Genomic DNA, 21,626 nt, shown 5'->3' with positions numbered 1-21,626 from the left:
TTGTGACATTGTGTGAACTGCTTCGGAGGGAGATCTGTTGCAGTAGTCTAGCAAAATGTATAGATGTGTTTTATAAGATGTCGCCTCTCTTTCTGTTTATTGCTTACTGTACTGTTGATCTCTATGTGGTAGTTTATTTTTGTATTCACCAGCTTCAAAGCCTCCGTCATACTTTGTGATGACGTAAGACACAGTAGATCAAACATTGGGTGTGGGGACTAGCTATTGGGAATATTGACCTGCTTTTAAAAGTGTTGTGGCTAAGAGAGAAAAACACTGGAACAGTACAGATCACACAGCAGTGACACCGTTAAATGCTTTCTGTAGGTTTCAGTTCATTTTAAACACCATTGTTTAGAGAGAAACCATGAAAATATGTCCTCATGGCAGGCCAATTCAGAATTTTTGCTTCATTAATTGGTCTTTTGACCAATCAGATCAGCTCTGAAAAATATCTGATATGAAAAGATCTGATTGATCAAAAGACCAATTAGTGGAAAAAGATCAGAATTGGGCTGCCTGTCTAAACGCAGCCAAAGTAGCTTATTGACCACTGAAAATAGAGTATGTAGACTAAATGATGTATTTGTATATTGCATGAAAGAATGACATAATTTCATATTTATAAAAGCGTATATCTTGGGTTTTATTTTGCATTAACTACTGTATGTCCATACTATTGTCGTAAAACCATGTATGACGGTTACAAATGGCCCTCCACGTTCTTTTAGGCACAGCTTTTCTGTTAAGGGTTGTGGGGTATTTCAGTTTCTTATGCATTTAAAGTAACGCCAGCAGAGCCTCGGTGTGCACACAGTACAAAAGTGATATCATGAGGTAAGATCTCTATATTGTAACAAATATGTGAACATGATTAAAAAGGAAAACACCATTACGTTACTGTTTGTTTACTAGATACAAAGCATTGGTGTACAGTAGGCCAAGTACACTGAAAGCAGAAAAGGGGGGTTTGCTATTATATTTTAATATATCAGATATACAAAATAAGTTAAATATTTAAACATAGTAGAAAAGAAACAAAAGAACAGAGGTGAATAAAATCCCTTGCCTCCAGTTGTTGGTTTCGACTTGCCATAAAAATCGGAGTTTCTAACAAAATGACTTCAATAAAGCCGAGGCACATCCTATTCGGCAGCTCCATCCTCTTGTGTAGGCTCATAGCGTTGAAGCTAAGGAAGTGTGTAAAAACAGAGATTCAATTATTTTATTAGTTTTGAAACGTTCAAGCCTACCATGTATAGATCATCACACTCAATGAAAAATAATCACAGGCAGGCCTACCCTGTTCTTGAGTCCTTTGTTCTCCTCGGCCAGCAGCTCACACCTCTGCAGACTCCTGGCCAGCCACACCCAAGTGCTGCTTGAGGAAACTGGATCTTATTAAAGAAATGACAGTGTGCTGAGGGAGGAATTCAACTCATTCTCAACCTTATTGTCATTGAAAATGAGTAATTTTTAAATTTTAGAAAAGCATACCATCATGAGCTGTGACAATCAACACTTGATCTGTCATCTGTGTGAGCACGTCAGGTTGCTAGACCACTAAAGGCAACAGAAAGGTCAGACTCTGAATGAGAGGAGTCTCAGTGGAGTTTCATCACCTTCCAAAAACATAGCTATGCATGACTACATTATGTAGGAAATATTCATTACAAAAACAGAGCAAACATTTAAAAAAAGGATACTCAAGTGCATTGTTGGGTTTCTCCGTCTCTTCATATAATGCCACCAGCACTGTAATAAGGAAAGGCACAAGCCTTTTTTTGTAATTTGCGTAGGTCAAATAAAATTAACAATTAAAGTTAATGAAATATTCAAAATAAACACACCACTGGTGAGGCTGTCAAGGACACCAGCCTTCTCCAGGTATCTTTGAAACGGCTCTCGTTTGGACTCTGAAGCCTGTGGACACATTGGCATTGAGACAAATGATACTTGATTACCAACAAGACGGCCTATAGGGAGGAGGTGAGGGCCCTCGGAGTGTGGTGTCAGGAAAATAATCTCTCACTCAACGTCAACAAAACAAAGGAGATGATCGTGGACTACAGGAAACAGCAGAGGGAGCACCCCCCTAGCCACATCGACAGGACAGTAGTGGAGAAGGTGGAAAGTTAAGTTCCTCGGCGTACACATCACGGACAAACTGAAATGGTCCACCCACACAGACAGCGTGGTGAAGAAGGCCAACAGTGCCTCTTCAACCTCAGGAGGCTGAAGAAATTTGGCTTGTCATCTAAAACTTTTACAGATGCACAATCGAGAGCATCCTGTCGGCCTGTATCACTGCCTGGTACGGCAATTACACCGCCCTCAACCGTAAGGCTCTCCAGAGGGTAGTGTGGTCTGCACAACGCATCACCGGGGGCAAACTACCTGCCCTCCAGGACACCTACACCACCCGATGTCACAGGAAGGCCAAGAAGATCATCAAGAACAACAACCACACGAGCCACTGCCTGTTCACCCCGCTATCATCCAGAAGGCGAGGCCAGTACAGGTGCATCAAAGCTGGGACCAAGAGATTGAAAAACAGCTTCTATCTCAAGGTCATCTGACTGTTAAACAGCCACCACTAACAACATAGAGAGGCTGCTGCCAACATACAGACTCAAATCTCTGGCCACTTAAATAAATGGACTTAATAAAGGTGTCACTTTAAATAACACCACTTTAATAATGTTCACATATCCTACATTACTAATCTCATATGTATATACTGTATTCTATACCATCTACAGCATCTTGCCTATGCTGCACACCACCACTCATCCATATATTTATACGTACATATTCTACTCATCCCTTTACATTTGTGTGTATAAGGTACTTGTTGTGAATTTGTTAGATTACTCGTTAGATATTACTACAGTCGGAACTAGAAGCACAAGCATTTCACTACACTCACATTAACATCTGCTAACCATGTGTATGTGACCAAAGAAATTAGATTTTTTTTTACTTCCAACTTTTTTCAGGGTTCAGTAATTAGCTAGTTCATCCATGATGTTGCTAGATGTTTGCCCAAGAAAGGGAAGGAACAAGACCCTGTGCATTCATACCTCCCTTGATGTAATCACTGTTAATAAAACATGATTGGACAGGTGAACTCAAGGGCTCCACCACATAGCTTTCACCTGTCCAGTCATTTCTAATCAATGATTCCATCAAGGAACCTAATTCAAGCTTAATGGGACTAGTATGATTGCTAGAAATATTATAGCCTTCCTTACAGTGTACTGAAGAAAAAACATCCAAACTGAGTATTGTACCTCGGTAATAAACAAACTAGCTACAGGTTTAGCTAGCCAGCCAGTAATGGACTAAACTCCACGGTGAAGATTGTTTCTGATTAACTTCACCAACTGAGTGTAGCCGAGACCAGGCTTTGTGGTAATCTAGCTCAGACTACATCGATTCGCCCAAGGTCAATACTTTAAATTATAAAACTTGTACCCATGTTAGCGTGCCTTTGTTTGCTTTAAATCCATACTTTTCAATATACGTTAATTCAAATACAACCACCGACTGTTTGCTCATTGCTCTAAGATGGCAACTCATCGCAAATGCGCATGTGCCAATTGAATCTCAAAAAGGAAACAGTCCGTGGTGGTATCAATATTACCCCAAAGGCAGTACAATATGAAGATAAACTAAAACTGCTTCGTCAATTGAAATCTCCATCACACTGTAGGCGACTTCATGGCGACGTTAGCGCATGCGTAGAAATACGTTATCAGGTCCAACGGTCGTCTCACGCTGAACTGCGCATGTGCAGCCTATCAACCCAAAGGCAGTCCTTTGATATAAAGTTGTTTTTGACAAATTAAAACGTGTCGGTTTGTCACTTTCACGAAATTGGACTAATAACATGTTCAACTACTTAAGATATTGGCTCGAATCTAGGTTGTGCCTTTAGATTGCAAGAAAATTAACTACGGAAAACATTTTCACTCATCTCTTTACATCCCAAACCCCGGCCTGGCCGGTTTGGTCTGTTTCGCAAGCTTTCTCGGAAGTCTCGCGATGTTGTGACTCTGGGTTTGGAAACCGAATGATTAAACCTGTGGTTTACCGTTTTTCGAAAAAGTACGATTTTAGCAAACAAAGAAAGTCACGCAACTACAGAGGACAAACTTAGGTACAAGGTGGGCGTTTCATAATATATATATATTTTTAAGTATTGACCTTGAGCGAATCGATGTAGTCTCAACTACATTCCACAAAGCCTGGTCTCGGCTCCACTCAGTTGGTGAAATTCATCAGAAAATTTCTTCACCATGGATTGGAGTTTAGTCCGCTAATTTACCTAGCCAGCTAACTAGCAAATGTGTAAAGGGCTAAATTAGCACACTAACGCGTTATAAAATTACATATGGTTAAACTTTAAGCTCTCCTGGTTGTGGAACAATGTCATTGTTGTATTTTACACACTACGTCGTTACTCACGCCAATGTAAAACATGATCTCAGTAGTGTGCCATTATGAAGTTAAACTTTGGCTTTACTGCTAACTGACGTTCTTACGACTCACCGCCTGCAACAGGCAGGTTTCCCTGTTAGCATTGAAGTCAACACAAGCACGCTCGTGCTTAGAGCATGCGCAGTGTAGTTTATTGAAATACTTTCTGTACTGTCTTTTTCTGCCCTCTGCTGGTGATTTTGTAGGCTTTACACAGACGGTTTTCACTTTTTATTTGATTTATTTCACCTTTATTTAACCAGGTAGGCTAGTTGAGAACAAGTTCTCATTTGCAACTGCGACCTGGCCAAGATAAAGCAAAGCAGTTCGACACATACAACAACACAGAGTTACACATGGAATAAACAAACATACAATCAATAATACAGTAGAAAAATCGATATACAGCATGTGCAAATGAGGTAGGATAAGAGAGGTAAGGCAATAAATAGGCCATGGTGGCGAAGTAATTACAGTATAGCAATTAAACACTGGAATGGTAGGGTGTGCATAAGATGAATGTGCAAGTAGAGATACTGGGGTGCAAAGGAGCAAGATAAATAAATACATACAGTATGGGGATGAGGTAGATTGGATGGGCTATTTACAGATGAGCTATGTACAGGTGCAGTGATCTGTGAGCTGCTCTGACAGCTGGTTCTTAAAGCTAGTGAGGGAGGTAAAGAGTCTCCAGCTTCAGAGATTTTTGCAGTTCGTTCCAGTCATTGGCAGCAGAGAACTGGAAGGAGAGGCGGCCAAAGGAAGAATTGGCTTTGGGGGTGACCAGTGAGATATACCTGCTGGAGCACGTGCTACTTTATATTTTGATTGAATGTAGATTCATTCCACAGATGGAAAACAATACTGGAATTACTGGAATAACATTGATTGTACAATTTTACTATGAATCAAAGAGATACATCCATCGTGAATTGCCCCCCCCCCAGTCAAAACAAAAATAAAACAGTCAAACTATAAATTTCCAGCCAAAATAACTCCAGGTGAAAGGTCACAAAACAAACCTGTGCATTAGCAGAGATACTGTTTACAATGACGAGATGTTCTTGTCTCCGCACTAACTGTCGCGAAGGCAGACGGTCTGCTTATCGGTCTCATTGTTGACCCTGTTTAAATTAAGTTCGGTCTGCTTATCGCTGTATTACTGCGGGGACAGATTTGGTCAGCTGACTGCAAAACATCTGACAAGGATAGAACCAGTCTCGACAGATTGACACCCTGGTTATCCAATTATTATTCGCATCCTATGTACATCGTCCAATTAGATTCAGAGGTGGTTCAAGTGCAGGGTTTTCGGAGAAAGGGAAACATAGGGGACCCGAAGATCTAAAGGATAAGGGAGAATATTACAACACACTCTGGATTTGCAAGTAACATTGGCATAATTGATGCATTTAAACTGTATTTTAAATTTTATCGGCGGTGTGGAAGGATCTATCGGTAAAAGCAGGACTGCGTAAAACTAATAGGGTGAGGGGGGATTGGGGAAGCGAGAGTTGTTGGGTCAAAATGTCGATTCAGTACGAAGTGGAACCGTTGGCAGACAGCTATGGGGTTGCGGACTCGTTTCCCAAAGATTTTGGCTATGGAGAAGAGGAGGCCGACATCGAGGATAGCCCGACTCCATCTGACAGCAAACCTAGAATTCTGTTAATGGGTTTGCGAAGAAGTGGCAAGTCGTCAATACAGAAGGTAGGAAGCGATGTCGGCGGACATGATTCAACTGTCTTTACATAACGCCTTATTTTAGTTCAATCAGCAACTATAGCTATCATCACCAGTTATTGAGATAGCTTGCTAACATTGCCACAACTTCTAAACATTCCTGAGGTTAATATAGTAACATGCATCCATTCTGAACGCCAGACTTTACTTCTATGTGAAAGACCAGTTGTCATCCTGGTCTGAATAGCAAGTTACTGCTACATGACATGCAAGTAAACACTTTAGTATAGCTAGCATCTACAGAGATGGTCTGGTTTAAAAACTCCGTGGTGTTGCATTCTTTCTTCTAGGCAGTGGTGTAAAGTACTTGAGTAAAACTAATTTGTTTCTAAATACGTTTTTTTGTGGTATCTGTAGTTTACTATTTATATTCTGGAGAACTTTTACCTTACTACATTCCTAAAGAAAATAATGTACTTTTTACTCCATACATTTCCTCTGACACCCAGAAGTACTCGTTACATTTTGCATGGCTAGCAGGACAGGAAAATGGTCCAATTAAAGGTACTTATCAAGAGAACATCCTTGGTCATCCCTATTGCCTCTGATCTGGCGGACTCACTAAACACACATTCTTCATTTGTAAATGTTGTCTGAGTGTTGGCGTGTGCCCCTGGCTATCCGTAAATAAAATTAAAATAAAAAAATTGGGGCCGTCTGGTTTGTTTAATATAGGGAATTTGAAATTATTTATACTTTTACTTATTTTAGCAATTACATTTACTTTTGATACTTAAGTATATTTAAAACCAAATACTTTTAGACTTTTACTCAAGTAGTATTTTACTGGGTGACTTTCACTTTTAACGTTACTTGAGTAATTTTCTATAAAGGTGTCTTTTACTTTTACTCAAGTATGAAAATTGGGTACTTTTTCCACCACTGTTTCTAGGGAGGTTCAGCCAACTATTTCAATTGATGTTAGCCAGTGAGCTAGCTAGTTGGTTCAGCTAACGAGTGCAAATAATATACAATTAATTCAAACGTATGTATGTAAAATAAACCTTTGCTAGGTTACTTGTTAATCATTTATCAGGTGAAAACATGTTTCTTGCTCGGCACTCGTGTGTGCGCGCGCGGTGTGATCACTTGTAAGGATTGGGCACGTGACTGTCTAAAATCTATTTTCTGGCGTTCCAAATCTTGTCAGACACTCGCAATCAGCATTATATTACTAAACAACCTCACTCATGACAGCAGAGCTACAGCCACACGCCATACATTTTACAAGTCATATCATCACTTATATGGTTCAATAAGTATGCTCTTTCCAGGAAAATGCAATTCATTCTAGATGCACCATATAACTTTACTCATTAGAATAAACATTTCCCATCCCTGTTTGTCAGTTTTAGATGTAGTTGTTTTGTAGCAGACTTTTTGCCGTTCTTTTTAAGATGTTGGGGGCAATGCCTTCACCCATTTGATACAGGGAGGAAGAAATCATGTAACTTGAAATTAATCTGAAAGTATTTCTGCTTCAGTAGTAGAAGATACAAGACTTACAACAGGTAATGTATTAAAGAGACTTTCTGGTACTTTTGCATACTTTTTAGCCAGTAGTTCTGAAAGTAGCCCACATGTGGTGGCAAATTGAGGTAAAACAGTAATTCTGCTCATATATTATGCATGTATGAACTACACATTGAAACATCCAGCCCAAGGCGAGAGGTTTTAAAATAAAATAAAATACTTCTAGTCTTCAAAGTACCAGAGCATGTCTTTTAAGGGCACCAAACTATTTAGTTACATGGTTTATTTGTGTTCTTCTCATATATTTTCATTCATAGGCGATGGTTGTGCAGAGCTATACTGTTGTTGAAGGCCCATCTAAATCCATGACCCTAAATACTGAGCCGCAGAGTACGTTCTTCCCTTAATAAGCCTCTTGCTAGTTCCAAAACATGTGATTTGGCTTTTTCCTCTGGTAGTAGTGACCCCAGTTACTACAAACTCTCAAAATAGAGTCTCTCTTTGGTATTTTGAGAAGGAAGCAGTAGGTGTAGGTGTGATCATTTTGTCTTAACAGCACTATGTCTAATTTCCTGTTTCAGGTGGTATTCCACAAAATGTCTCCTAACGAGACGTTGTTCCTGGAGAGCACCAACAAGATCTACAAGGACGACATCTCCAGTAGCTCGTTTGTCAACTTCCAGATCTGGGACTTCCCGGGTCAAGTGGACTTCTTCGACCCCACCTTTGACTACGAGATGATCTTCAGAGGCACGGGTGCTTTGATATTCGTCATTGACGCACAGGTGAAAAGATTGAGTGGAAAAGTGTATTAAAAACACAATGGTTGACTGACTTACTGACACCATAATTGATAAATGCCAGATCTCAGAGATAGAATTACTAGAAAGGGAAAAAGCCCTTCAGACCACAGCATTTTAACAGAATACTCATGTCATGGGTAATGTCTGAACCTGTTCTATGGTCTTTAAATGAAATGTATTCAAACTGACTAAACTGTATAGTTTATACATTTAATTTGTGTTTATAGAGAAGTGGATGATATAAGTGTGGGCCAGACTACTTCTACTCTTCAGCACAGGATAAGCTTCTCATGTTGAAACGTTAAATGACCCAACGCTTCAAAGACAATTGATTGTCACAGACGTTTTCCGAAGACAGTGCACATTGTTATCCTAACTGCTGGAACAAAGTGATCTTAACCATGATCTAAATCAAAGCTAATTTAATCACGGAGGCCACCGTTTATCTCAATTTAATGATCACATTGAAAGGAGTTACCAGTGTCACTACGTTTTCTATTTTTCTGGTTTGTTTAGTAGAGCAGGCAAAGAAAAATGGTTTCAAACATTTTAATGGAATACGAAATTGAGCGTTTCTCATTGGACGTGTCCAGGTAGTCCCTCCCTGTTTCACGCCATTTTCTTCTGTTTGGTGCCTAATGAACTAGGGGTGTGAACGTTAAAACGTTTAAATGAAATTGGCATCCTTAACGTTAACACGGAACCCAAACCGGCTGCGCGCGTGCGCTATCGTGCATACATTTATTTTGTCCCCCTACACCAAACGTGATCACGACAACCAGGTTAAAATATCAAAACAAACTCTGAACCAATGTCATTAATTTGGGGACAGGTCGAAAAGCATTAAACATGTATGGCAATTTAGCTAGTTAGCTTGCACTTGCTAGCTAATTTGTCCTATTTAGCTAGCTTGCTGTTGCTAGCTAATTTGTCCTGGGATATAAACTTTGAGTTGTTATTTTACCTGATATGCACAAGGTCCTCTACTCCGACAATTAATCCACACATAAAACGGCCAACCGAATCGTTTCTAGTCATCTCTCCTCCTTCCAGCCTTTTTCATCTTTGAACTTATATTGTGATCGGCATCTACACTTTCATAGTATTACCACGACCACCGGCAAAACAGTTTGTCTTTCAATCACCCACTTGGGTATAACCAATGAGGAGATGGCACGTGGGTAGCTGCGTCTATAAACCAATGAGGAGATGGGAGAGGCAGGACTTTCAGCGCGATCTGTGTCAAATAGAAATTAGTTCTATTTTAGCCCTTGGCATGGCAGACGCTCGTTGGCGCAATAATTGAATAACATGGATTTCAAAATGTATTTTGCGACGCTCGCGCACGTGACATGTCCGGTCTGGTCAGCATGTAAGAAAAATCCCTAACCGGAAATCAATGTGTTTTTTAATTTTTTTTACTTAGATGCACAAAGTAACAGGATAGTAGGCCAGTTTCTGCAACAACTAGGAGGGTTGAAACGCGAGGATCAACTTCTCTGCTGTTTTGGTGCCCTTGCTACCTCGCTGTGAACAGCGTGATGCGAACCTGTGCACATGTGCATATACTGTGTGTGACTGTGAGAGCGAACTGGTGCATCTGGCTCAATATCATCGCCTTTTCATTGATGATAGGCCCTGCTTTACTGAAGTTGTGAGACATTGCAAGCTAAGAAATTGCGAGATACAGCATTCCATTGTGAGATACAGCTTTTAATTACCGATAGATCGGTCAAGTGCACAGTTCTGCCTGTCTGTCTGGTGGCCGACCTGCCTATATTGTGCCCTTCTCTCCGTCCCTCGCTAGCACGCTATGAAAGATGGAAGTGTTTGTATTTTCGGAAGTACGGCATCTAATCAGCTTCCTCCGTTCCAAAAACATGAATCTTAGGAGTGGATTCGTAGCTGAATCGAATCTTGACACTCAGAAATGGGAGTCGACACTGGGAGTTGACGTGGAAGGAATCAAGGAATAAATTATTTTGGAATCAACTATCCACCACTACGTCATCACATTAACAGTTCGTAAAAAAGGCAAGGGACAGCAATGAAGTCCTGTATGGCAACACTTTGAGAAGGAAATGCAAACTTTGCATGGTGGAATTGAGGTACAGTTTAAATTGCATTAATGGACCACCCCAATTTTTTTTTTTTGCAGTTTAAACATTAATAAAAATTGTCCATTTGTCACATTCCTATAACCCGCAACAGGACACCGTGTCCACATTGCTGGTGTTTTTTCTCAACCTTAATAAGGTTGTTAATCCACCCTAAACCACTGTTTATTATAGGAATTGGTCTTAAATAACTATGTTTTGTGAACAAATGTTTAATTTTGTCATTTATAAGGTTGGTAGCAATGTGAAAATTGTTGTGCAAATCTGTTGCACCTCTAGTCAACTACAAAACCCACAATGCAATACTCTCTCTGGGCAGGCTGGCTAGCTGCCTGGCTAGCTAGCAAACATAGCTACACACAATAATACCAAAGTCAATATCAGCATGTGAAGTAGCTAGCTGTAAAATTGCCTAAAACAGCACTATCAATTTAGGCGTCTCTCACAGTTCGCCTCTCCACAAAGTGAGTACAGAGTACGTTGCTATAGCAATATCGGCCCTTTCCCACGTTTCCAACAGACACACAGGGCGCATTGCAATATAGTACTTGAAGGAGAAACTGAGTTGAATAAATTTGATTCACTGTTTAGATTGAGAAAATCTAAGCGAAAAACAGTATATACTTTGTCATGATGATTTTTAAATGGATGTATGTGTTCTAGACAAGTATGCCCATACCATCTATTGGCTGATTTGGTGATCTTTAGTGCAGGTAGGCCTAATTGTTATAATAGCGTTATGAAATGTCATAATGTGTTATCCCATATCTCCAGTGACGAGAACCATGTAGCTATGACGCGTTCCTACAAGATATCCTGATTTCAGACGGACCACTTAGAAGTTAAATCACGAGGGAAATTGTTATTTTACCCACTGATAGAACATATGCTATCACCAAATTGACAGGAGTTTCATGATTTTTCTTTCTGTGGGTGGATTATCCCGTTAATGTTGTCAATTATCTGTGAGGTATAACTAGGTTGTAACTACTTAACGTGTCCTAGGTGTTGTATGTCCAACAAACCTACTGTATCCTTTTGCCAGTTTATTAAGATTTTCCAGCTGAGTTAAATTTAGGAAGTGTTTGTACAAGCCACTGTACTGAGGCAGAGTGGCACTCCATATCTCACTAGCGTTCAGTATCTCTCAGTGCAGATGCAGAATTCGCAGGGAAATAAATTGGCCAGCTTGCTCAACACATCCAATGTTGTCACTCATTTTTGCAGTGGGACTTTGAGATTTTGCAATCTGAAGTATTATGATGGTTATGTTGAAATCTTCGATTGCTTTAATCCAAAAAGTAGCCTAATTCCGCCAGGAATTCTGGCTAACTCTCCCCACCACTGGGATTGTAACAAGTAGGATATATGGGCATAGGGGATTGCATTATGCATGTTGGATAGTATGGATGTGGAAATGTGCATGCAGGCAGCAAAATGCATGTAGTCTACTTTTTAGGCACACTTGTACACTATTTTGTTTTAAGCCACCTTTTCTATGTCTCTCTGTCTGTCTCTGTTTGTGCGTGTGTTCTTCTTTCTGCCCAGGATGACTATGTGGAGGCATTGGGCAGACTCCACCTCACCGTGTCGCGGGCCTACAGGGTCAACCCTGAGATTAACTTTGAGGTGTTCATCCACAAAGTGGACGGCCTCTCCGACGACCACAAGATCGAGACCCAGAGGGACATCCACCAGAGAGCCAACGACGACCTGGCAGACGCCAGCTTAGAGAAGCTTCACCTCAGGTAGATCCACAGACACTCACCCTCAAAGGGATAGTTCAGAAAATCTAACCATCCCTTTAATCCTCTCCTTTTGAGTTTACAGTATGCCAAGGGAAAAGCATTGAAAGCCTACAGAAAGAGCAGCTACACTAAACTAATTAGCCTTCTCAGCTTATTACCTTGCTATTGTTGGTTAGTATTCTATTGTAGGCCTAATTCTCTTTTTCTGCTGTTCAACCCAGCAATGACCTCATGGGAGTTCAGTTGCTGTGCATTTGACTAAAATGTTAGCAGTTTTAGCATTGGTCAGCCATCTTTATTTCACAACATAAGCTAGTCATCTGTGCTGCCAAGTAATTTCTTGTGGCCTCTTGTCACTTTGATTATTTTCTAAATAGCATGATTGGTTTTGGAATATGGCTGAAATCTGAGTGAATCAGATCATACCTGCGATTCCACTGATGTTGATACAGTGAAAATAGATTCAGGTAGTTTTGTGTTAGTGTTGTTAGCCTAGCTGTTATAACTCTCTCACTTTGCATAAGGAATGTTGTCCAGTTTATTTAGGCTTGTAAGATTGGGTTCCCAGAAATGGCTTGCCTTACACAACACATGGATGAAAATATTTGCCGCGGTGTGGGGCAAAACACGTGCCTTGTTTTGGTCCAAAATTTGACTGTGAGTGGGGTAGTAACACATTCATGACAAGCACACTTGTCAGTGTGTGGTCCTGGATCATAGGGTTTGCTTGTATATTTCCAGCGCATGGTTGTCATACTCCGAGCATTACTGTCAGATTCCACCCCGGCCTCTTAATGAACAAACACCACAGCAAGTGTGCATGGTGCAAACTGTCTATGTTAAAGGATCAGAAGGATTACATGTAGCCTATATTTCATGTACCGTTATGCTTATACTGCCTTCAATGTTTGCTATTTTCTCTTTTGAAATTGAAACTATAGCCTCAAATTTGAACTCTGCTGAAATGGTTGTTTTCGATGGTGATATCATCACATGCCCTGATGATAATTTCCCAGATACAGGCCTAGGTCCTTTATACATTAATGATACTGAGCCTAGCGAGTCGTTTTATGAAAAGACAAACCGGTTCAAACACGCTCTGCAGATTTTCAGTACTAGGTTTTTCAATCGGCTGTGTGCTTTTCCTTTCTTGAGATGTAGGCCTATTTTATGAAAGGTGAGGTTGCTGTTGGTGCACGCCAGACAGTTGGATCAAGGGTGGATTTATAGTGAAGCTGGGAGGAGGGCTGTCATGTTGAGTTGAGTTGTGTTCTGTTCTCTGCACTGCGAAGACATCTCTGTGCGAAGTCTTTGGATCTGTTGGTTAGAACTGCGGTCTCTAAAGTTTCCCAATTTTCTATTTGGAACAATGAAGTTACAATCACTACTGTTATTTATAGAATTCTTTAAAATGTTCCGCTACCTTAATGCTTTTGTAATACGTTGCTAATATTTTCAATTCTACAGTTGGACTGTCCCAAAATGTAGCATCATGGTCATTATTAAGTGATAGCTTATCTTTGTGTGTGTTTAAAGCTGAGAAATGCTTTCAGTTTCTAATGTTCCCTACTGTTTTGTGATAGGATCCAGTCTCGCTTTGTGTTTTTACTTGAACTACAGCGCACGAGGAACTAAGTTATCAAATCAGTCCTAACCTGTGCAAACCTATAGCTAACTTCCCTTTCGTTTCTATATCTTTCAGTTTCTATTTGACAAGTATCTATGACCACTCAATATTCGAGGCCTTCAGTAAAGTGGTCCAGAAGCTTATCCCACAGCTGCCAACACTGGAAAACCTTCTAAACATCTTTATATCCGTAAGTACCAAATTCCCTCTTGATTTAGTTCTCGCTGTTTGATTTGAAGGCTTTTTTGCTTTTCTTTCATTTGTTTTACCTGGGTTGTGTTCATTAGTGTACACCATAACAAAAATTAATTTCAACAGAAAACAGAAATTTATGTTTCTCATTGGACGAGTTCAGCTAGTCCCTCCCTGCTAGTTGGCTGTACCTGCACCAAAACTCCAGTATTTTTCATAGCTTGTTCTCCATCTTCTTTTTAAATAGGGAGACAAATGTTTTCAGCACTTTTATTTCTGTCTGACCAAAACTTGTTTCCTCATGGCTCCCTCTTGTCCCTCTGCAGCAATATGTGTGGAACATCGAATCACAATAAAATCCCATTGTTGAATCGCAGTACATATAGAATCGTGAGAATTGCAATACATATCGTATCGGCACTAAAGTATTGTGATAATATTGTATCATGAGTAGGGCTGTTGTGGTGATTGTATTACCGCAACACTGACAGTCATGAGTCATGACCACAGTCAAATTCCACGTGACCGTTGAGTCACGGTAATCTCCACTTATGCACTGTGGACATGCGTTGGTACGTAGTATCCAACTGGCTAACGACCATCAGGTCCTAATGGCCTGGTACTCCGGGCTCTGTTGACCCTCTAACCACTCTGACATCAATGCAAATGCCATCGGAAATCACATCAAACACTTTTCATCAAAACAGTATCATGCTTTTAAAACGCACCTCACTGTAATTGATCAATTTTGAAGGAAGAAGTTCAACAACAGGTTGAAACTGAGTGGAAAACATGGTCATTGTAGATGTTGTTCAAAGCCTTAACACCATGAAATGGACAGCGCTTTCTACGGTGACGATTAATTCAAAGCACCCATACTATATATGAACCCGAAAACCCCCAGAAATAAAATGTTTGCCGCTATACAATACATAGCCTACCGCATATTATGCACGGCAAAAAACATGAAGAGATAAAAAAACGAATTTAAGATGTCTTTGGTACATAATTGGTATAGCCTATACTCTAGTAATCACCTTTGAGTGTGGACTGTATTATTATGCATACTGGATGGACTGGTTATCTTATGCTGCGCTCCAAACTGCTGTTGAGTCTGGGAGAGAACATATAGGTCTAGGCTATGCTGTTGGTTCGTTGATTATGCAGGGCGGCTTAAAGAGTTAGCCTACAATTTATGGTGCATTTGTATAGCCTAGTAATAGGGAATTGTTTTTATATTTTCCAAATCAATAGGCTGACACTACCTTAAGGTACAGAATATCTTACCACCGTGCGTTTCCATCTCCATCTCCATCTCATACATTCAGAACTAAAGTTGCCGAATAACTGAATCTAGCATATAAGACCTGTTCCAAATGATCACTTCTTTACACTCACCATAGCCACTTAATATGCGTACTCACTTTTCTGTTTTATTCAGCTAAGTTCAATTATGTTCTTTTTAGTATTAAATCAAATAATGGCTGGGGACTTATAAGCATATCTTGTCTGCTAAATGAACACGTCTACTCCCTATGGCATGGCACATAGCCAGATAACATACAGTAGGCCAACTCACATTCTGTTCTTCTGAAATACATTTTCTTCATATCGTAATGTTTCTTTAGACCTGCCTAAAATAAATAATGGATGTATTGTGAGGGTGTATATTCAATTGATTTATTAGACTTTTTAAAATGTAGATGTTCCGAAGGCGCTCATCAGCGGCTTGTATGTGTGGAGGCCTGGAGATGCTAAACGGGTTTCTGTTAATTAACGATCAATTACCGTGAGACCGGAAGTCTTTTGCATGTGTGAGCGGACCAAGTAATTGGGCGTCACTCTAAAGCGGGAAGGTGGAACAAACGAGTCAGGAGTAGGTTTTCTTGATTGAACAAAGTTCTATATTGAGGGCATTTGGTCAACACAAACACTCCAACATAATCAATGAAAATCTCCAAAGGAAAAAAAACATACATCTTCTTCTCCAGATCAAAACAGGAACACAATACGATTGTCTTTAAACTACAACAAAAGTCACGGGATTGTCACCGTCTTAATGGTTCTTCATAGATCACTCCTCTGTCTCGGTGGCCATCTTCCAGAGATAGTTCTTCCCCCCTCTTCTGCTGGTTCCATACTCTCTCTTATAGGGGAAGGAGAATATTTCATTAGTAGTGTCAGCTGTGCTCAATTGCCTCTGGTTACCTTGTCTCCCATGCCTTGTTGGGCTACCATCCGTGAGCCCAGCCTGCCCTCTGGTGGTCCTTCCACACATGACAATAACCGTCTGACAAAATTTCATGGACGCCACAGCCCTAACCATGAGGTCCCAACCCTAGCAGAAATGGTGTCTGGTGTGTGACTTACATTGTGACGTGTGTCATCATCATCGTCAGCCCTGATGACTCTTTCATACACTGCTTTTATGGTTGTTGTATAATACCAACCTTCCAGACCCCAATGTCTCTTCAATCCCGGTCAAAATACGTTTTGCATTGGTAAATAAAATGTTTAGTTTTTTTTTACTTAGTAGTTCAATAATTCATTTGGAAACCATTGCTGTTGACATGAACTGAAAGATAGCTCTGAGAGATTTCCGCCAAGCTTGCTTTTAGAAGAACCAAATGGGCACTCATGGTGTTTCTCTGCCCCTCCTTCCCTTCCTCCCCTGTACCCCTATTCCCCTCATCTCCCTTTTCCCCTTGTGCCATCCTCAGAACTCCGGCATAGAGAAGGCCTTTCTGTTTGACGTGGTCAGTAAGATCTACATCGCCACAGACAGCAGTCCGGTGGACATGCAGTCTTATGAGCTGTGTTGTGACATGATCGACGTGGTTATAGATGTCTCCTGCATCTATGGGTAAGTCCCCTAGAACTGAATTCAGTTATGTCAGATATGTATAGTTTACAGCTGTGTGCGTGCGTGTGTTTGTGGTCATTTTTGTGACAACACTTTACTCCAAGCCGAATGGTATAAAATCATACTTTTACTCCTTGTTATAAGCGTGTATGAGGCGTTTAAGGTCTTATTATAAAGTTTGATATGTTAGGTCTCTGTATCGAACACATTTTCAATTTGAATAAGTTCCTTACGTTGACTGTTCTATTTTGTGTGTGTTATTCCAGTCTGAAGGAGGACGGCAGTGGTAGTGCCTACGACAAGGAGTCCATGGCCATCATCAAGCTGAACAACACCACAGTCCTCTACCTGAAAGAGGTCACCAAGTTCCTGGCATTGGTCTGCATCCTCCGAGAGGAGAGCTTTGAGCGCAAAGGCAAGCCACCCACCCCAGCACTTCCTCATTACTGCATGAAGCAGTCTCTTGATCAAGTGCGACTTCACGCCCACAAGCGCAACATTCAGACAGATGTCAATGGAAGAGTGGCACAGTCTTATTTAAGGAAGTAATCTTGAGTCTCTTGAATTTCAAGCTTCACAGGCGGTAGCATGCATATACGTGGTTTGTTTTTCTTTGCCACTGTTTTTGTAAATGTTCTTCACACAGGGCGTTATTGGTTTATCTTGTTAGGGTGATCCTTTATTCACGTCTTATTCTTTGTTTCCACAATACATGACTTATGGAGTAATCGACTGAGTGATGTTCAAAGTCTCTAAGATCACAGAAGTGAAAATATATTCATACCCTTCTCTCATTGACACGTATCTCTCCCCAGGCTTGATAGACTACAACTTCCACTGTTTCCGGAAGGCCATCCACGAGGTGTTTGAAGTGGGCGTTTCCACACCGTGGACGGGCTCCCAGGTGGCCGGCACGCCCTGCACCAAGGCTGTGACACTCAACGGCACGCCCCGGAGCACTGTCTAAACACAAATAGACAGACGGCGAAAGGATAGGAATGGACAAAAAGAAAGATGGGGAGGGATCGTGCGGAAAAGACTAATGATTGGTTTACTGAAAACCCCAATCCATAACTCTCGCACCCAGATCCTAAAAATCACAGGAAGAGGATTAGAGTAAAAAATTCAAATGAAGAGTCAGGGCTGAACCCGAAGCTCAGAGGCTAAGGAGGACTGCGAGCTTACAAAGCTAGGATGGAAGGGAAACTAAGTGCAGAGATACTAGGAACATTCGTACATTTCGTGTGAATGCAAGGCATTGTTTTCCGCTGTTCGGCACTCTTTGCCACGAGTAAAAACAGTCCAACAGGACTGGTATACGTAAACAAAAGCCTATTTGGCATTTGGGAACTTTCAGTGAGATAGGCCTCACGTGCTGCAAGTCCCAAGAGACCTGAGGAAGCTTGGTAATATCGTTGTCTGTTTTAGCTGCTGGTTCATCCATGTGAAGAAGTACTTAAAAAAAAAAAAATGTAAACGTTGATGTAACCCTCGATAAGGAGAAGAAACTGCAAAGGCTGTAACGGGGATCAGTATAGTTGTGTAACCCTGTGCAGACTTATGGGTCGAAATGCTTGGTGTTTATCCAAAACGCACATGGTAACACTTTCTCAAGGCCTTATTTAGATAGAAAGCTTGCAACTGGCAAGCTCAATCACTACTCACTCGCCTGTATGCTGCCCAAGACTTTGCTTCTGGTTTCATTAATTCTGAAGAAAACAGGGTTCCTCAGAGTGCAAAAGGGATTGTAGTGTCCACTTTTTCTTCTTCTGTTGTGTGTGTGTGTCTGGAAAAGAGGATAGTTGGTGATTATGGATTCATGACTGCCCCATGTTGATTTGCCAGTGCCGGCCCTATGCTCAAAGTTGCTGTAGTGTCATACTGTATAATGCTATGCCATGTAGGAAAACTGAGCTAAAAAATAAACCTGTTACCAGCGGTTTGATCAGTGATGCTTATAGATTCTGAAACAACATTATAGATTCTAACTACAATTTGTTGCAGTTGGAAATCTGATTCATTAGAATCTTGCACAGACAAAACATTCTAAATATAGTCTTCTGGAAATAACCCATTGCATATTCTCTTGGTTTGGCTATGAAATAATGTATGCAGTACAAGCACATTCTAGATATATCTATCTCCCTTATGCATAAAGTAGTCAGTTTAGCCATATTTTCTGACACTCAATCGTAATACTGCCCCGCATGGATGCTTGCCATAGACCAATGCTACTAACAGCCAATCAACTATGCCAATCTTCAACTAATGTGTGCAACTCATACATTTATGACATCACAAGTTCTTTGAGCATGACCCTTCTCTTTACTGAAGCAGGTGGAGTCCGATGCCATTAGGAATGAGCTAATCTGGTCCCAGATCTGTTTGTGCTGTCTTGCCAAGGCGTGACAATGAATAAAAGAGTTGGTAAGACGGCACAAACAGATCGCGGACCAGCCTAACTAGGAAAGGTCTCTGATGGGACCTATACATTCTGGTTGTGTGGCATCAATCGACATATCATTTAATGATGGTTATGATCATGATAAACAGAATGGTGGCAATGAAACGCCGGTCACCACTTCAAACCCTGCCTTACGTGATTAGTTGTTTCATTCACTCATCCCCCATCGCACAGGGGCGGCAGGTAGCCTAGTGGTTAGAGCGTTGGACTAGTAACAGAAAGGTTGCAAGATCGAATCCACGAGCTGACAAGGTAAAAATCTGTTGTTCTTCCCCTGAACAAGGCAGTTAACCCACTGTTCCTAGGCCGTCATTGAAAATAAGAATTTATTCTTATTTGATATGCCTAGTTAAATAAAGGTAAAATGAAACTTTTATTAAATTTTTTAATCGCGCCATCTGGCGCATATAGGACAGCAACAACGGCTTTCCACTTCTGGCACTTCTTTGGAAATCTTCTCCACTGTGCTTTAGCTCTGCTGATGTTGTTCAGCATTTCGGTGTCTATTAGGTTTGTCTCAGAGCCACAAGGAGTTGGGCCATTGCTTGTTTCTCTTGAGGAGGTTGGCGTTTACTGCATTAGGCCAACAGATGTGTTCTTCGCAGACAAGTTGTGTGTAAGGTGAATCGTTTGTTCAGGTCCAGTTCAGTCACTTTCCAGCACTCTGTACCATACAGCACAACACTGGTGGATTTAGAAGTTGGTCTTTGTGCTGTTATCTATCATCTTGACTTACAAACTTGTTGGAACTTTGTGAAGGTTTCACTTTAGCCGAGGGTTCTGCTCAAGGACTTTGTCAGTTTTATCACAGCTATCCACACAAAAAAACAAGAAACGCAGCATGAAGCCGATATGAAAACCCATTCCAAGCATGTATGCAATAATGTGTCGTCAAGCTAAATTATTCTCACCATAACATTGCTCATTGTATTTCACTGTGGGTAAGGGAGACCAGGTCTAACAATGAAAATGAATCCTGGGAAAAAATGACCAAATTGCATTATTCTGCCCTGATTGCAAGAAAGGTGTTTTTTTTTGCCTGTGTTTGTTTTGTTCATTTGATTTTTGCAAATAGTAGACATTTGGGACTATAGTAAATCCACTGTTGTCAGTTCTGCCAAAGGTTTTATCATTCACATGAAATAAACACTTGCACATCAAAAGCAAATGTTTCTGGTTTTACTTGATGTTTTAGGACATTAGGTATTTGGCAGACTAGGGCACAATGATGTATCGTATGAAATCTGGTATCTGGCACAGTATCATAGGCTCATGTGCTGGCTTGCCAAATCTGCAGGCTCTTTTGACACACCTGGAAATGAACACTAGATGGTGGCAAATGACTGTTCTCATTTTTTCATTGTGTATTGCTATTCAGTTGTTTGCCAAACTACCTGAATAATTTCACTATGCATTTCAGTGATGACTACATTGGCCATGATAGACTCGATGCAAATGTTTTTAACCCTAGCCACAACCACAGGGATCAAACCAGAAACACTTGGAGGTCAGATATCCAGGCAGAGATGACTGAGAGCGGTCTCAACTGGTTTGCTGTGAAAGAACTTGCTCCGAACCGAGAGAGATGGAGAACAATGGCCTTCGTCAATGGCCTGTGCTGAAGGTAAAGTATACAAATCCGACAACCACGTTTTTCGAAAAAACAACATAACTTGCCTAAAAACATCTGTATTTGATGTATATATTTTCCATTTATAATAACATAGGCTAAATACATTGGCCTATATTTTCAACAATGCTATTATTTGAAACCTTAGCCCAAAAAATGGCAAATTTTGTTGAGTTTGCTGTGGTTCAATATTGTGTGGTCTTTTTTTTAAATAAATGTACCAAACCATAAACCCCCACTGGTTTACTGTGCAAAATATCAGTTGAATGGCTCCACTATGAAAGTGCCTTGCCAGTTAAAATAAGCCTCACAGCCACTGATGACCCATTATGTGCAGAGGTAGGCAAGGCAACTAAACACCACTTCCCCACAATTTAGATGCAATAAAACACTGACAGCTTTTTTTATCCACTTCATTAAGCCTCTAATTTCTTATAAAAATCCTGCATTAATCTTGACGACGGCTTCCCCGCGGTTCTTTAAA

General features: G+C 40.6%; 1 protein-coding gene and 1 pseudogene across 2 annotated transcripts; one reads left to right on the top strand and one right to left on the bottom strand.

The window, feature by feature from the left end:
* Nucleotides 1–578: 578 nt before the first annotated feature.
* LOC120048334 lies at nucleotides 579–4,577 on the bottom strand (annotated as a pseudogene).
* Nucleotides 4,044–20,675, top strand: LOC120048333 (ras-related GTP-binding protein C). 2 transcript variants are annotated; one of them, XM_038994226.1, is made up of 7 exons: nucleotides 4,044–4,169; nucleotides 8,280–8,483; nucleotides 12,167–12,366; nucleotides 14,069–14,183; nucleotides 16,906–17,048; nucleotides 17,315–17,463; nucleotides 17,864–20,675. In XM_038994226.1, exons 2-7 carry the CDS (start codon nucleotides 8,295–8,297, stop codon nucleotides 18,013–18,015), a joined length of 948 nt encoding a protein of 315 aa, XP_038850154.1. In that variant the 5' UTR covers nucleotides 4,044–4,169; nucleotides 8,280–8,294; the 3' UTR covers nucleotides 18,016–20,675. The 2 variants fall into 2 exon arrangements, with proteins under 2 accessions (XP_038850154.1, XP_038850153.1); XM_038994225.1 differs by lacking the exon at nucleotides 4,044–4,169 and adding an exon at nucleotides 5,642–6,192.
* Nucleotides 20,676–21,626: the final 951 nt, after the last annotated feature.

This window comes from Salvelinus namaycush, chromosome 5 (genome assembly GCF_016432855.1).
Source record: "Salvelinus namaycush isolate Seneca chromosome 5, SaNama_1.0, whole genome shotgun sequence".
Taxonomy (NCBI): Eukaryota; Metazoa; Chordata; class Actinopteri; order Salmoniformes; family Salmonidae; genus Salvelinus; species Salvelinus namaycush.
Note: the sequence above shows the minus strand (reverse complement) of the source record. Positions and strands in the feature narration are given on the sequence as shown.